Genomic DNA, 17655 nt, shown 5'->3' on the forward strand with positions numbered 1-17655 from the left:
GTACCTATCCAGCTCAACTCAGGGGACCGGCTGAAAAAGGTGTCCCCTACTCCTCCGCCATCTTAACCAACTCTAAGCATGTACAGTTATATTCACTACAAGTTCATGTTGAATTCAGCCCAATGGATACTAACGAGAAACGATGCGATTACAGCAGAATCTTCGAGACCACATACAAGACAAGGGGAATGGAAGAGAATTTATAGAACGCCCACCTTAGTAGTACATAACTAATTCCACAGATAATCTGGCAAACCCTATTCTACACCCGATGGTAACTTTTCGACTCTTTAAATCAAAAATGATATGAAAATAACAAACTGTGCCTAAAATGCCATACTAAAACAAGAACTCAGTATCACCTAGAACAAACTACCACACAGGAAGAATTGCATTAATATATATATTTAAAAAGTATGACAGTGCAAGTATTATTTTGTCCCTGAATGGCTCTTAGGTTCAAATCAGAATACAAGGCCATTGAGGAGTGCCTGGGTGGCTCAGTCAGTTGAGGATCCAACTCTTGATCTCAGCTCAGATCTTAATCTCAGGGTTGTGAGTTCAAGTCCTGCATTGGGCTCCACGCTGGGCATGGACACTACTTTAAAAAAAAAAAAAAGAAAAGAATGTAAGGCCAGCAAAAGCAAAAAGCAAAAGCCAGCAGCTTGGGAAATAATAAATATAATAAATATAAATATAAATGTTCATATCACACTGAAGCTGTCATTCATTCAAATAATTTTGTTTTAAAACATGCCCTAAGTTCCAAGCACAGCACCACATAATTCTCATAAAAAGGAGCTGCATTCACCACCTCCCCTAACAAATCCTAAGAACATCATATATGTATATCTCATATTTGTATGTGTGTTTAATATAACATGTATTCTTTACATTGTTACTGTTATCATACCAATAATGTTGTGTTGGGGTGCCTTGTATAAGTGAGATTTATTTTATATAACAAACATCAAAAATGCTATACACATATGAAAGTCACTGATCAGGAGACTAGATAAAATAAATACCAACTAAGTCTGGCTCATAATAACAGCAAGCATTTCTTCTGCACAATACAAACATCTTCTGTATGTTATTTCACGTAATGACCTCACATCCAAACTATGAGGTAGGTATCATTATTGTTCATTTCACAGACAAGAAAATTGTTAGGTTAATTAACTTGCAAGATCACACAGCTCTGAAGTTCTAGAAGTGGCACTGGGACTAAGGCAATAGGGCCCCAGAGTACTCTTAATCACTCCACGTCATCTTTGAATAAATGAAATGGCAAGCAAATGAACAAAGGTTTGTCAAGATAATCTGTCAAAAGGGATCCTCAAAGTAGCATTAAATCAGGGCAAGAGGCCAAGGAAATGCCCCACAGTCAACAGGAAGCCAAGGAGGTGTTTTTGAAGAGAAAACTGGCCAGAAGCTGTAGCACAAATGAAGGCTGCTCAGGAAGGGAGAAGAACGTGCCTATTAAGAGCTCGTGTGATTGAGCTTTTATTACTCACCGAGCACTGTGCTAGGTACATACAATATCTCACTGAATGTTCCAACAGTCCTATTGTCATTTCCATTTTACAGATGAGAAAATGAAACTTAAAAGAGGTCAAGCAACTTGTCTAAAGCTATGTTACAGGTCAAAGCCTCAATACGAACTCATTATCTGGAAGGCTAAAAGCCCATCCTCCTGCCAATCATGCCACAGAAGTGAAGAGAGAAAGAGAATATGTCTGCATATCTGTAAATTAATAAGGTATAAGCTACCAAGACAGTAATGCACCATAACCAGGAAGTGGGGAAGCTGAGTCAGTGGGCTCAAACCTACGTGTGCTGACTGTGTTTCCGCAAGTGAATATCCTCCTCCAGTAAAAGGAAAAATCTTCCTAGATCTGAAAATGACTTCCCAAAATTACTTATTCCTGTGCACATTCAGATACCCAAGCTCTGCGCACTTTCAGATACCCAAGTTCTCAAAGTTTCCTTCCACTGATACCAGAAAGCTGCCATAGAGTTTAACGCATATAGAATGCATTTTCCTAGTTTGTGATTATTACAAAAAAGCAAGTAAAATTTTCTAAATGTTAAATTGGAACAGCTCAATACTGATACAATTAAACCTCTTTTTTTTTTTTCTTTTTTAATGCTTTACCAGCTGCCAATCACCAGACCCTGGGAAGGGAGCAAGGAAACATGGGCTCCCTGCCAATGGTGTTTAGTTGTCTTTGATTTATACCCTCTATTCAATAAAACCCAGTCCTATATTTATTTTTTTAAGCCCTTCTGACTACATCTTTTTTTTCCCCAAGTACAACACATAGGTTCTTCGGTATAAAGATTAATTCCAAATTATATCAAACTGTAAAAAACAACATTTCCAACACACCTATTACTGGCAATTTGTAGTACATAAATATTTTACAAAACACTCCAGCTCTAATCATTGGCATTTGAAAATTTTAATGTTTCATCAGTTTCAACACCCCTAAAGGTCATCACATGTAACAGTTGGTAATTTTCCTTAGGCATGAATCTGAATCATGGACTGTGTGTATGAAAGTGGGTCACCTGGCTAACGAGTGAGCCTAGATGTCTAGCTAGTGCCTATCAAAGTAGCTTTGTTTTTCTCTACTCATTTCACACACACCAGATCCCATGGTGGGAGTGAAATAAAGCCAAAGCAAAACACAAAATTTAGTGGCCTCAAAAAGAAAGCAGGTAATATTTGGGAAGTACTTCTGATTTGCTACGGTAACACAGCATAAACCCTCCAGGTGCGATCTACAGAGGTCTTAAATGATACATTTCTCCAGAACTAAAGACTAAAGTTACTTTAATACCAAACAATAAAACAATAAATCATCAACTACCATGGAAAACAAGACAAACAAACAAACAAACAAAACCCCATGAACAGAAAAAAGACAAGAATAAGCTCAGTCACATGCGACTCTTGCTCTCGGGGTTGTGAGTTCGAGCCCCAGGTTGGTGTGGAGGTTACTTAAAAATAAAATCTTTAAAAAAAAAAAAAAGACAAGAATGACATGCACTATAATATTAACAAACATTTTAACGTCTGAGAGGAGGAACTACAGATAATTTTATTTTCTTCTTACACTTGTGTATTTTTTTTTGCATGGTCATTAATAAGCATATATTACTTTTATTATAAATCATATTTTAATATAAAGACAGATCATATTAATACCATAGTCAAAAATTTAAAAACATTTTTCCCCAGACACATTTTAAGCTTTTTAATAAAACAGAATACTGCCTGGAAAACAAACTTGTTCCCCAGTTTTCTTACAAGGTTTTAGATGGAAATCTATAAAATATTTTTTAAAGAAAGTTATCTATAGTCATCAAAATAATTCTCCCCTATCTCTATTATATAATCTTAGATGCAACCAACCCATGAAAGAAGAGCAAAGGGCTGCCACTGGGCTCCAGATGACACTTTGTCTGGATATCCTAAAAATTCCAACTTAGGTTTCTTTACTGTTAAGCTATATTTATCATCCCTATCCCAATGTCTCACTTTCAATTACCTGGCCAAAAACTTATATACAGGTTCCATCAGACTCTAAATGAATTTATATACAGCAGTTAAAGAGTAAAACTCAAAGACATGATTAAGTAGGGAAAAAACTCTTTGAGAATGCTGTACCTGATGAGTTATACCAATTTCCACATGAAATATCACCATATTTCAAGGAAATTGATTATAAAAACACATTTTACATAAAAGACCTGCCATCCTTCTCATTGACGAAAACATTTCTTAGAAAGTACTGTCTCCTTCCTACTCATTGAGCATACCATCTGAAATTAGAATACATTTATAACAGCCACCCCAATTCCTCTTTTACAAGAAAATAAGTGTGACCAACTTCACAAGCCATCAAAAAAGACTGGAAATAACATAAATGTCCATCAATTCAGCTATTAAAAATCATGATGTAGAATTACATACTGATTTGGCTTCATTTCATTTCCAAGATACACTGGAAATAGGAAAAAAAAAAAAAAAAAGGACAAGGTTCAGAATAGTGCATATAACACCCTGTCAGGGGTTAGGGATGCACCTAAATACACAAAATTAACAGTGGTTGTCCCGGGGAGGTTAAAACTAGGTTTAAGTGAATGGAAAGGACACTTATTTTCCAATGGATATCCTTTAGTACATCTTGAGTTGTTTACCAGGTACATGTGCCACCTTATCAAAAGATAAAAAAAAAAATATTAACAACTGTAAAGATAATTAATGTTAGGAGAAAAATCTCTCCTCAGGAAAAGGTTAAGGTTTCATACTATTCCAGCATAGCTCCCCCTACACAAGCAACTGTTCCCTTCTCTCCCACACCCTTCTTCTGGCCTGCAGGGACCTGAAACATGGGGAGTGTCAAGTACAGGGCCACTTCAGCCTTTCTCATAGAATGCCTTCCTCTTCCAGTTTTCCCTCGTGTTCTAAAGAAGGAAAGGAAGAATGTAAATTCAAAGAGATAAAAACTATGTCAAGTGCGGAACTATTTCCTTCCCAAAACCACAAGAAAACCAATTAGCACTTTCTCCTCTAGCAGGCCATCAGGGCAGGGGGCCTGTGATGGTGCAGAAAGAGGAAAAATAAGAATCTATATCCTATCCTTCTCAATATATGAATAGAAAACCAGGCCCAGGGAAACATGTCTTTATACAACACAATGATTTGTGAAACAGCCAATATTTTACTGAGAACGGCAAAAATTAAACAAAGGATAATACAAATGCTAAAGTCATTAAATTTTAGGCTAGTATAGGCTAGTTCAAACACCTTAAAAATAAATATACACCCTGGGTGTCTCTGGCTGCCTCAGTTAGTATAGCATGCAACTTTTGATCTCGGGGTCATGAATTCGAGCCCCATGTTAGGCATAGCGCTTACTTTAAAAAAAAAAAAAGTACAAGCCAAATAACAAAATTTACACAAAAATCTGCCTCAAGCAGATCACACTTCAACTTTCCTAACCAATTCACTTACTTACTCAATGGGATTTTTATTGCTGACAAATCTAGGTTGTTTTTGAAATGGATGTCTCCTAGAACTTTCATTTATAGTGTTCTTGAAATGCCTTTAAAGCATTTTAGAGGGTATTTTTTTCCCTTAAACTTTTTTTTCATATGACACTGATCTTCTCAAATGCAGTTTTGCCAACAGCAGTTCTTTTGAAGAACATAACTTCAATAAACTTGCTGACAAACGGATTACATTACTATCCTTGTGAATGGTAAGTTACTTTAACTGACCATTTTCAATAGAGCCAATCTAATGAGTTCTTTGGCTTCCAATAAAACCATCAATGCTTTGACAATTGCACAAACTCAATGTGGACAAAGGCTCTTTGCAAGTGCTGAGAAACACAGATTATTAAGACACCCTATCTGCCCTCAAGATGTTTACAACCTTGTAAATGAGTAAAAGAATCATTACCTTAAGAGATGTGTTCCCCACAGGACCTTACCAGCAGGAAGAGAAAGACAAACGTAACAATCTTTCTTAAAGCCCATCACACAATCTGCAGGGGACAACTATGTTACTGCACCATGAAAACTGTTCTAACACGACTAAAAAACCACAGAGCATCTAATGAATTAATTATTAGAGGTGATCATCTAAAGATAGAACAGAATTTTAGTGAGAACATTTTTGTTTATTTCAACACTATAAACGAAAGCCAATTTGGACTTTTCTTCTAGGAGATGCCTTCAGTTTGACTTACATCCCTCTAGAAAATAATGACACATCTAGAAATCAGAAGCTCAAACTGCTTGGCAAGTATACTGCAATGCCAACACAAACCAAAGTTAATTGCCTACTTCCTTTTAAATGCTACCAAGCACCATAAATCTTTTGGAAAGTATGGTTATCTTTATTTACAACATGAAGAAAGTGTTTTCCCACCGAATTATGCCTGGAATGTGTGTATATATGTAAACATAGGCAAAACAAAGCTTTCCCCAAAATCTGTAATAATAGTTTCACAGCAGTCTGATTCATTTAACAAATTAAAATGAAATACTCTTACACAAATTAATGCAAAATTAATCCATATACCAGTAATTTCACTCCATTTCCGATTTTTTAACTCAACAGAATTCTTAATAACTGCTCTACCACTTATTACTGATGTAAACTTGGGCAAATTACAAACTGCATGGGCATCGGTCTCTTCACCTGTAAAAGAGAAATAATGACAACAAGGGCACCAGCTAACATTAACTAAATGTCTGCTACATATCAGATACTATTCTAAGCATATTATGTTCTAAGCATATATTCTCAAGCGTGCGATCATAAACTCAAACAACCCTATGGCACAGACACCACAGAGAGAGAGAATAATATATCACCACACTCCAGATGAGGAAAGAGAGGCACATGTTTTCAAAGGTCTCACGGCAGGTGGCAGAGCCCAGATGGTCTGGGATCCAGAAGCCACACTCTCAATCATTAAGATACAGCTGCTTGAAAACTGTAAAACATCTCCTGCCCAACTTGTAGAATACTTGTGAACATCACATTTAATCAGGCTCATAAAAGTATTTTATAACTTTTAGTGCCATATAAGATAGGGTATTTACTGTTAATAAAGTTTTAAGGACAAGATTGATAAAATGACTGTGGAGATATCAGAAAAATTAAAGTGAAAAAAAAAGTTAAAGGAATTGTAAAGGACCTTCAAGTGTATCTAGTTCAACTTCCCACCAATGTTAGTATCCCCTCAATAACATTCTTAATAAGTTGTCACAGGATTTCTCCTTTAATGCCTCCAGAGATGAAAATTCCCCAAACCCACAAGTCAGTCCATTCCATCTTGAATGTTCTGATTATTATTAGAAATGTCATCCTTTCAGCTCCAAGCAAAATTAGGCTTTTCCACATGATAAGCCTATAAATACAAATCACTAAGATAGTCACACTGGTCAACACGTGACATTTTATTAAAATCCCCTTTGAAATGTGACACCCAAATTCAACATAAAATCCCAGACCAGGTCTGATGTGAGGAAAACAACAGCTCTATTACCTTTCTTGATCTGCACCTAAATTCACTTTTCTTTCCCAGCTGGTAGTCAATTTAATGAGCTCGTATTTGGCATACACTTAATAGAAATATCTCAGTCCTCTCTTAGGAGCTACCTCAATCACAGTGTAGAACATGACATTTTATCATATTTAATCCTGTTTTCACTTTGGTCTATTATTCTAGCCCGAAAAGATCTTGGCAAATCTTAATTTCAAAACCTTACTTTAGCTATCTCTATCAACATTGTACTCTCTTCCTTCACAAACCCAATGATTACAATGAAATTTTCATCCTGGCCAGTGAAAAACTGGGGAATAAGTTAAGATCCTAAGACATATTAGCAAAGACCTTGACTCTGACATGAATAAATTGACTTAAATATGATCCATCAATCAAATATAAAATCCTTACAAGACCTATCACTTCTTGTAGTCTGTGGTGGCATCATAGAAGCCTTTATCAAATACATTTCTAACACCCAAAAAAAACCTATCTCTTGGGGGTTGGGCTCAAGACAGCAACACAGTAAGATCCTGAACTCACTCCTTCCTATAGATACAACAAATATACAACTACATATGGAATAATTTGCTCTGAGAAAGACCAGAAAAACGGATGAAAGGAGCCTCCACAACAAAGGACAGCATCAAGGATAGGAAAGGGAAAGACCGCATAAGGGGTGGGGGGAGGGAGGGGAGGGAAAGAAAGGGAGGGAAGAGAAGGAAGAAAAGAAGGGAGAAAGAAAGAGGCAAGCAAAACAAAGCAAAAACATACCCCAGGCACAATCAGGAGGGATCTCGCGAACAAAGAAGTTTTCCCTTACAAGTGAGGGAAGTTTTCCCTCACAAGTGAGTGTGCTCTATATCAGGCACCCAACACTTAGACCCTGAATGAGAGAAGAAGCTCCTAAAAACTGGGCTTTGAAAACCAATAAGGAATACATCCAGGAAAGCCATTAAACTGTAGGGAATGAAGAATCCACTCTTAAGGAGCTGTCATACAGACTCACTCACCACAGGACCCAGTGTAAACAATATCAGTCTGAAAAGTACCTAGATCATATGTGGAGACCCACTTATTAATGTTAAAACACTTGCTATACAGGCAGGAAAACACTGAGGCTTTCTCCGGGGATGGAGACACTAGTAGGTGGTGCACTTTTACAACCTCATCCTACCTTGCTAATGTCAGCACTGGCAGGCTCTCTCTCTAACCTGTTAGAGCCAGTGGGGCACCCAGCTGAAAACCCACTCGTCCACACAGCACAGCCAGCAAGTCACAGCTGGGCCAGGTGCCAGCTTTTCCCCCGCGCCCCTGCCACATGAGATGAGTGCATGCAGCCCACACAAGGAACACCCCTTGGGTGTCAAGATCTGCTGGTGAGACAGGATTGTACTTCTGGGCTCCACATGAAATCTCCTACACAAGGCCACTCCTTCAAGACTGGGAAAGGCAGTTGATTTGTCTAATACATAAAAACAAACACAAAGAGGCAAAATGAAGAGACAAAGGAATATGTTCCAAAGAAAGAACAAGAAAAAAGAAACATCAGGCAAAGACATTAATGAAATGGAGATAAGCAAACTACCTAATGATCATAAAGATGCTTACTGTACTCAGGAGAAGAATGAAGACAGTGAGATCCTCAACAAACAGACAAAAAAATGTAAGTAAATATGAAACAAAAGCTACACAGCTGAAGAATCTATTAATTGAACTGAAAAATTCTAGGAGTTCAACAGAAAACTGGAAGAAGCAAATATTGAATCAGTGAACTAAGAAAACAAGCAACAGAACTCACCCAGGCAGAGCATCAAGAAGAAAACAGAATTTTTTTTTAAAGATTTTATTTATTTATTTGACAGACAGACAGCCAGGGAGAGAGGGAACACAGTAGGGGAGTGGGAGAGGAAGAAGCAGGCTCCCAGCAGAGGAGCCCAATGTAGGACTCGATCCCAGAACGCTGGGATCACGCCCTGAGCAGAAGGCAGACACTTAACGACTGCACTACCCAGGCACCCCAGAAAACAGAATTTTTAAAAAACAAAGATAACTTAAGGAACTTTTGGGATAACATCAGGTAGAATAACAATCACATTATAGGGGTCCTGGAAGGAGAGGAGCAAGAGAAAGGGACAGAAAACTTACTTGAAGAAATAATAGCTAAAAACTTTCCTACTCCGAAGAACGAAATGGACATACAGGTCCAGGAAGCCCAAACAGTTCCAAAAAAGATGAACCCAAAGTGATTCATATTAAGACATGTTCTAATTAAAATGGTAAAAGTTAAAAGATAAAGAGAAAATCTTAATTAGATACAAGGGAAATCTCATAAGGCTACATCAGATTTTTCAGCAGAAATTCTGAAGGCCAGAAAAGAGTGGCATAACATATTAAAAATGCTAAAATGGAAAAACTTCCAACCAAGAATTCTCTATTTGGCAAGATTATCATTCAGAAATGAAGGATTAAGCATTTTCCAAATAAACCAAAGCTAAAGAAGTTCATCACCACTAAACTGGCCTTATAAGAAATGTTAAAGGGAGTTCCCTAAACCAAAAAGAGATGACACTACTTAATAACAAGAAAACATCCAAGAATAAAAATCTTGCTAGAACATAGGTAAATATATAGTAAAGGTAGTGGATAAAGTCATTTATACAGCAAGTTTGAAGTCTAAAAGGCAAAAGTAGTAAAAATAACTAAAACTACAATAATTACTTAAGAGATATATAAAAAGAGCTAAAATATGACCAAGGATATAAAATGTGGGAGGCATGGAGAAATAAGCATAGTTTTGGAATGTACTCAAATTTAAGTTGTTATCAACTAAAACCAAACTATATACACATAAGAAGCTATATGTGAACCTCACAGTAACCACAATGCAAAAACTTACAGCAAATACACAAAAGAAAATAACAAAGAAATCTAAACATAAAACTAAAGAAAGGCATCAAACCACTGAGGAAGAGAAAGAAAAAACTAAAGAAACAGAGAGGACCTATGAAAACAGCTGGAAAACAATAAACAAAAAAGCAATAAGTATATCTCTATCAATAATTATTTTAAATGTAAATGGATGAAACTCTTCAACCAGAAGACATGGATTAGCTGAAAGGATTAAAAAACAAGACCCACCTATATGCTGCCTGCAAGAGACTCACATCAGAAAGACGCACACAGATTGAAAGTGAAGGGATAGAGAAAGATATTCCATGCAAATGGAAATGAAAAGAAAGCTGGAGTAGCTATACCCATAGCAGACAAAATAGACTTTAAAACAAAGACTGTAATAGTAGATAAAGAAGGCCATTACATAATGATAAAGTAATCAATCCAACAAGAAGACATATTTACAAGTACATATGCATGCAACATTATCTGCACACAACCAAGATATATAAACCAAATTATCAACAGACCTAAAAGGAGAAACTGATATTTGACAAAGTAGCATACTTAACATCTCATTTACATTAATGGATAGATCCAAACAAAAAATTAAAAAAGAAACGTCAGACCAGATGGACTTAACAGACATATACCAAACATTGCATCTCAAAGCAAAAGAATACACAGTCTTCTCAAGTGCCCATGGTACACTCTCCAAAACAGATCACATGCTAGGCTACAAAACAAGTCTCAGTAAATTCAAGAAGACTGAAGTTATCTCAAGCATCTTCTCCAACCACAAAGATATAAATCAATGATAGAAATCAACTACAAAAAGAAAACTGGAAAAACCACAAAAATTTTAGAAATTAAACATGTTGTGAACAACAAATGGTCATCAAAGAAATAAAAAATACACCTACAGACAAATTAAAACAAATGCAACATATCAAAATCTTTGGACTGCAGCAAAAAAATGGTTTTAAGAGGGTATATTGTAGCAATACAGGCCTACCTCAAGTAACAAGAAAAATCTTATATAACTAATCTAACTTAACACCTAAAGGAGCCAGAGAGGAAAGGAAAAAAAAAAAAAAGGCCCAAAGTCAGTAAAGGAATAAAATAAGGATTAGAGCAGAAATAAATAAAATAGAAACTAAAAAAAGAAAAAGAAATTAATGAAACTAAAAGCTGGTTCTTTGAAAAAATAAACAAAATTAACAAATGTTTAGCTAGACTAACCAAGAAAAAAGAGAGGGCTCTAACAAACAAAATAAAAAACAACAAAGGAAAACTTACAACTGAGACCACAAAAACTCAAAATATCCATAAGACACTATTGGAACAATTATACATGAACAAACCGGACAACATAGAAGAAATGGATAAATTCCTAGAAACATGTAATCTTCCAAGACTGAATACTGAAGAAATAGAAAACCTAAATAGACTAATTACTAGTAATGAAATTGAGTCAATCATCAAAAATCTCCCAACAAACAGAAGTCCAGGACCAGATGACTTCACTGATAATTCTATCAAACATTTAAAGAAGATTTAATACTTACCCTTCTCAAACTCTTCCAAAAAGCTGAAGAGGAGGGAATACTTCCTTCTACACTCATTTTCTGAGACAACCATTACCCAGATACCAAAACTAGACAAGGACACAACAAAAGAAAATTACAGGCCAACAGTATTGATAAGAACTGATGCAAAAATCCACAACAAAATGAGAAAATCAAATTCAACAATACATTAAAAGGATCATACACCATGGTCAAGTGGAATTTATTCCAAGGATGCAAGGATGGTTCAACATCCACAAACCAATCAGCATGATACACAACATTAACGAAATGAAAGATAACAACCCCACGGTCACTAATAGATACAGAAAATGATTTCACAAAATTCCATATCCATTTACAATTAAAAACTCTGCAGCATGGGGCACCTGGGTGGCTCAGTCGTTAAGTGTCTGCCTTCGGCTCAGGGTGTGATCCAAGCATTCTGGGATCAAGCCCCATATCAGGCTCCTCTGCTGGTAGCCTGCTTCTTCCTCTCCCACTCCCCCTGCTTGTGTTCCCTCTCTTGCTGGCTGTCTCTCTCTGTCAAATAAATAAATAAAATCTTAAAAAAAAAAAAAAAAACTGCAGCAAAGTGGATATAGAGGCAATGAAACTCAACATAATAAAGGCCATATGTGACAAACCCACAGCTAACATCATACTCAATGGTGAGAAGCTAAAAGCTTTTCCTCTACAATCAGAAATAAGACAAAGAGGCCCACTCATTACTTTTATTCAAAACAGTATTAGAAGTCCTAGAGACAAAAATTAGGCAAGAAAAATAAATAAATAGAAGGCAACCAAATAGGAAAGGAAGAAGTAAAACTGTCACTATTATCAAATAACCTGACACTCTATATAGAAAACACCTAGATGTCATCTAAAACTCTTGGAGGGATGCCTGAGTGGCTCAGTCAATTAAACATCTGCCTTCGGCTCAAGTCATGATCCCAGGGTCCTGGGATGGGCTCTTTCCTCAGTGGGGAGCCTGCTTCTCCCTCTGTCTGCCACTCTCCCTGCTTGTACTCTGTTTCTCTGACAAATGAATAAAAAAAATCTTAAAAAAAAAAAAACCTCTTGGAATTGGGGTGCCTGGATGGTTCAGTCAGTTAAGTGTCCAACTCCTGATTTTAGCTCAGGTCATGATCTCAGTGTTGTGAGATCCAGCCCCACGTGGTGATCCACACTCAACAGAGAGTCTGCTTGAGACGCTCCCTCTCTCTATCCTTCTGCCCCCTCCCCCAGCTAAGACATGCTCTCTTTCTCTCTAAAATAAATAAATAAATCTTAAAAAAAAAAAAACCCAACTCTTGGAATTAATAAATTAATAAATTCAGTAAAGTAGCAGGATACAAAATAAACATACACAAATCTGTGGCATTTCTATACACTAATAATAATTATCAGAAAGTGATATTAAGAAAACAATCCCATTTATAATTGCATCAAAAAGAATAAGATACCTATGAATAAATTTAATCAAGGAGGTGAAATTTAACCTCTACGTTGAAAACTATGAGTACTGATGAAAGAAACTGAAGAAGATACAAATAAATGGAAAGGTATTCCTGCTCATGGATTAGAAGAATTCATATTGTTAAAATGTCCATACTACCCAGAATCAATGCAACACCTCTCAAAATTCCAATGGCATTTTCCATAGAACTAGAACCACCTGAAGCCAAACAATCTTGACATAGAGAAACAAAGCTGGCGGTATGCTCCCTGATTTTAAACTATACTACAAAGTTACAGTAATCAAAACAGTATGGTATTGGGATAAACACAGACACACAGATCAATGGAACATAATTCAGAGCCCAGCATTAAACCCGCACATATATGGACAATTAATTTATGACAAAGGACCCAAGAACATACATTGAATAAAGGACAGTCTCATCAATAAATGGTGTTGGGAATACTGGACAACCACATGCAAAAGAATGAAACCAGACCACTCTCTTACACCACACAAATTCACTCAAAATGGATTAAAGACTTGAATGCAAGACCTGAAACCATAGAATTCCTAGAAGAAAACAGACAGTAAGCTCCTTGATATTGGTCTTAGACATACTTTTTGTGGCTGTGACTCAAGGGAAATAAAAGCAAAAAATAAACAATGGAATTACCTCAAACTAAAAAGCTTCTGCACAATAAAAGAAACCAACATCAAAATGACATAAGTCAGATAGAGAAAGAAAAATACATATAATTTCACTCATATATGGAACCTAAAAACAAACAAAACAAACACACACTCACAGATAGAGGGAACAGACTGGTAGTGGTTACCTGAGAAGGAGGAGGGCAGAGGGGCAGGTAAGATGAGTGAAAGAGGTCACTTGTATGGTGGGAAATGGTAACTAGACTTTTAGTGGTGATCATAATGGTGATTATAATGTCGTACACCTAAAACTTACATAATGTTTAAAGAAAAAAAAAACTTACATAACATTATGTACCAATTTTGCCCCTGCAGTAATTTTTTAAAAGAAGAAATGTGAAAAAAACAAAACAAAACCTATCTCCAACATATCCTTGGGATGTCTATTCAGTGACAACAAAACAAGAAATTTAGTTTGTTCTTATTATACCCAGAAAAGCTCCTAAAGATCACCATTTCCTTTTAAATTCATTCACAATCTATTATTAATAAAACCAAGCTACAATTCTGATTACACTTATTATGAAATTCAATCATTTCCAGTTACTAGAATCTACCTTGCTCCTCTCTTGAGTTCTGATTCAAGTATCTTCTCTGTACTTTATTACTCTTAAAAGATTATTTACAATTACTCAAAAATAGTCTAAGTCAATAACTCATTGAATCCTAAAGACCTGAACTTAAAAGGTGTTGTTATCCCCTAACTTACCCTGGTTTTCAATTACCTCTCATTTCTATTCTCTTTTCTGTTTGAAGTTAATTTTAACAAACAAACAAACAAAGCCAAAAACCAAAACAAGCAGATGGAAGAAAAGAGTCTGGGACATATTCTTTCTCTCTCATGTTTACATTACATGACCGGCTCTGAATAGCAGGCCTATGTGGTCATTACAGATTTCCAGGAATCAAACTATGCCTTCTAAGGTATTTTTATCACACTCCACACTGTTCACAGATGTCAATTCATTTGTACTTAATTCTTTCTGAGACTATTTGTAAAGTACTCACTACTCCTTTTCATTCATTATAGGTTACAAGACTTTTCTTCTACCTTTCATCCAAATCCTTAAACTCAGAGGGCACCTTAAACAGCTTCTATGTATATTTTTATTTATTCAATCTAAATTCATCATTTCTTTCTTCTTAGAATCAGTACCCACCGTAGATTTTTTTTCCCTTTTTTGTTTTTTTAATTGGTCCAGGTCTCCTTTTAAAGTCTGCAAATGTAAGGAAGACCACACCTTTACCCCAATATTTTTCTAATTCACTTTCCTAAAGATAATCATGTATCACTAACTGGGCGCAGAATTTCATTCCTTAGCATTTTACAAATCCTCAGAAGTTACCAGCACCTGAACCTTAGCAACAAGCATTTTATTAACTTGAATTAGCCCTGAAAAGCAGTTCCTTTCATTATTATTCCCACAGCCTCCTAAAATACATACTTATCAGTAAGATTATAAGATGGATTTATTTATATTTGAATAAGCTCTATCGTCAGGCTTAAATTCTTGTTGAAAGAAAATGGTTACAAATGATAACAAGATCTCATAGTTTCAAGGTTTCAAAATACTTCATGGAGAAAAAATCTTTTCAATAAATGATGCTGGAATAACTAGATAGCTATACAGGAAAAAAACAAACTTTGGCTCTTACCTCACACAGTACACAAATATTAACTTAAAATAAGTCCATATTTGTCGGGTGAAATGGGGAGACCCTGGGCCCTGGGGCCTTGACTTAGACGACCAGGTTCCTGGTCTTGTCACAAGAAAGAATTCAAGGACAGACACGCAACACAGTGGACGAGTGACACAAGCGGGAAAGTTTATTAAAGTGAAAAGTATACTCTCAAGATGTGAGAGTGGGCAAGTTCAAGAGAGAGCTGCACACCCTGGGGTTTCCATCTTTTATTGACAGTTGTTAACTAGGGAGTGGAATATTCATTACTTGGGACAGGGATGTCTTGGAAGAGGGTTTCCTGCCTTTTCTTCCTTATGTGGTCAGGGGTTTCCTGCCATGTGGCATCCACCATCTTGGGCCTGTCTGGATCAATCTGGCTTCTTGTGGAACGCTGCCAGGACAGGCCTCTGATTTTCCCTATAGCTGGCCAAGACTTCCCCTATGCTGGCCTCCAGTATCCTGTTAGAAAATAACACCCTACTCTAACAAGAGACTTATATGTATGAGCAAAAACTATCGAACTTCTAGAAGAAAATATAGGAGAAAATCTTTATTAGATTGGGTGCCCAAAATGAAAACATGTTCATAAAGAATTTTATGTGAATGTTAATATAAGCATTATTCATAATAGGCAAGAAACAACCCAAATTCCCATAAACTGGCAAACAGATAAATTATGGTTAATCTCTATTTGGAATACCACTCAACAAAACAAAGGAACAAATTTACTAATACATGCAGCAACATAAATACAACACAAAAGCCTCATAATGTATAATTCCATTTATACCCAAGTCTGGAAAATATAAAATTATAGTGACAGAAAACAGATTAGGGGCTGCCTAAGTGAGGCTGGTGGTAGGGCAAAGAGACATAAGAAAACAAGAATTTTTAGAATTCTTTTTTATTTTTAAAGATTTTATTTATTTGTTAGAGAGAGAGAGACAGAGAGAGCAAGCACAAGTGAGTGGAGGGGCGGAGGGAGAAGCAGACTCCCCGCTGGGCAGGGCGCCCGACATGGGGCTCAATCCCAGGACTCCCGGATTACAAACTGAAGGGAGATGCTTTACCGACTGAGCCACACAGGTGCCCCAGAATTTTTAGAATTCTTGATGGAACTTTTCTCTATCAAGATGTGGTGGCAATGACGTGACTTTATAAAATTATCAAAATTCATCAAGCTCCATGCTTCAAATGGATGAACTTCATTGTTCGCAAATTATACCTCAATAAATCTTTTTAAAAAAGATTTCATAATCTCACATTTTTAACAATCACTAATCACTTTGAGCTTTATTTTTATTACTGAAATGTCTTGCTGTTTTTGGAGAATCTCTAAATTTGTACCCAATTTGCCATTTCTAGGCTGTTATAAAATCAAATAACCAAATTTATGTGAATATGAAAAATAATCAAGAGACTCTGAGTGAGGAGCTAATGGTCTCTCTAAACAGCAAACACAAGTTTCAATGCACTGACTTTGTTGCATCTACTTTGGAAGCTACTTGCTTCCTCCAAGTTTTTAAGTGATCTCTAAGTAAAAAATTACTATAACTGTAACAATGATAGCAACGAACACCAATCAGGGACCATGGCTAGGCACTGCACGGATCACAAACAGCTACTTACCCCACTTTTCACCGTTTGCCAACAATACTCCCACCACACAGGCATTATCTGAGTTCTTAATAGCACAGCATCCCCCTTTTTCATTTTGCCTCAGGGCCATACCACATTCTTCTATTCTGTCTGTCTGGAATTCTCTCCACTCTTTATATGGCTCACAGCTACCACTCTTCCCATCTCAACCTAAGAGCTACCTCTTCAGGGAGTTCTTCCTTCATTTGTTCTCTTTCATGGCACCTTGGTATCTTCTTCACAGAAAATACAATTTATAATTATTTTCTTTGTTTACCTGTTTGTTTTCAGTCTTCCCCACTGAGCCCACAGATCAGTCCACATCACCTTATTTACCACCCTATAAACCAGTGCCTAGCATAGTACCTGACACATAACTGAGGTTCAATAAACTTCTTGAATGACTAAATGAAAGAACAAGAATTTTCTAATTTAATCCCAAATCGCAACTCTAGTGACACAGGTACCAACCATTGTGGAGAGGAGAAAACAGACTTGGAGAGGTTAATATTGGACAATGATTATATAGCCATTAAGCAGTGGTACCACAAATAGGCCTCTATGTCTCCAAATCTTGTGCAAGTAACCAAATGTTAACACCTATATGCAGTGTAGCAAAACTCAC

At 36.4% G+C, this 17655-nt stretch overlaps 1 protein-coding gene across 6 annotated transcripts in view; it reads right to left on the minus strand.

Annotated features, from left to right (window-relative positions):
- The window catches only part of USP6NL (USP6 N-terminal like), a 179584-nt gene that overhangs the window by 93085 nt on the left and 68844 nt on the right, over positions 1-17655 (minus strand). For 2 of the 6 annotated variants that reach the window (XM_034644115.1, XM_034644116.1), the window contains exon 3: positions 11537-11625. The exons of 3 other annotated variants lie outside the window; for them this stretch is intronic. In XM_034644115.1, the coding sequence (XP_034500006.1) occupies positions 11537-11609 (73 nt within the window). In that variant the 5' untranslated portion in view covers positions 11610-11625. Of the gene's footprint in view, positions 1-11536; positions 11626-11925; positions 11947-17655 lie in introns of those variants that run through there. One more of the 6 variants, XM_034644117.1, reaches the window with a different exon arrangement.

Source organism: Ailuropoda melanoleuca, chromosome 15 (assembly GCF_002007445.2).
Source record: "Ailuropoda melanoleuca isolate Jingjing chromosome 15, ASM200744v2, whole genome shotgun sequence".
Taxonomy (NCBI): domain Eukaryota; kingdom Metazoa; phylum Chordata; class Mammalia; order Carnivora; family Ursidae; genus Ailuropoda; species Ailuropoda melanoleuca.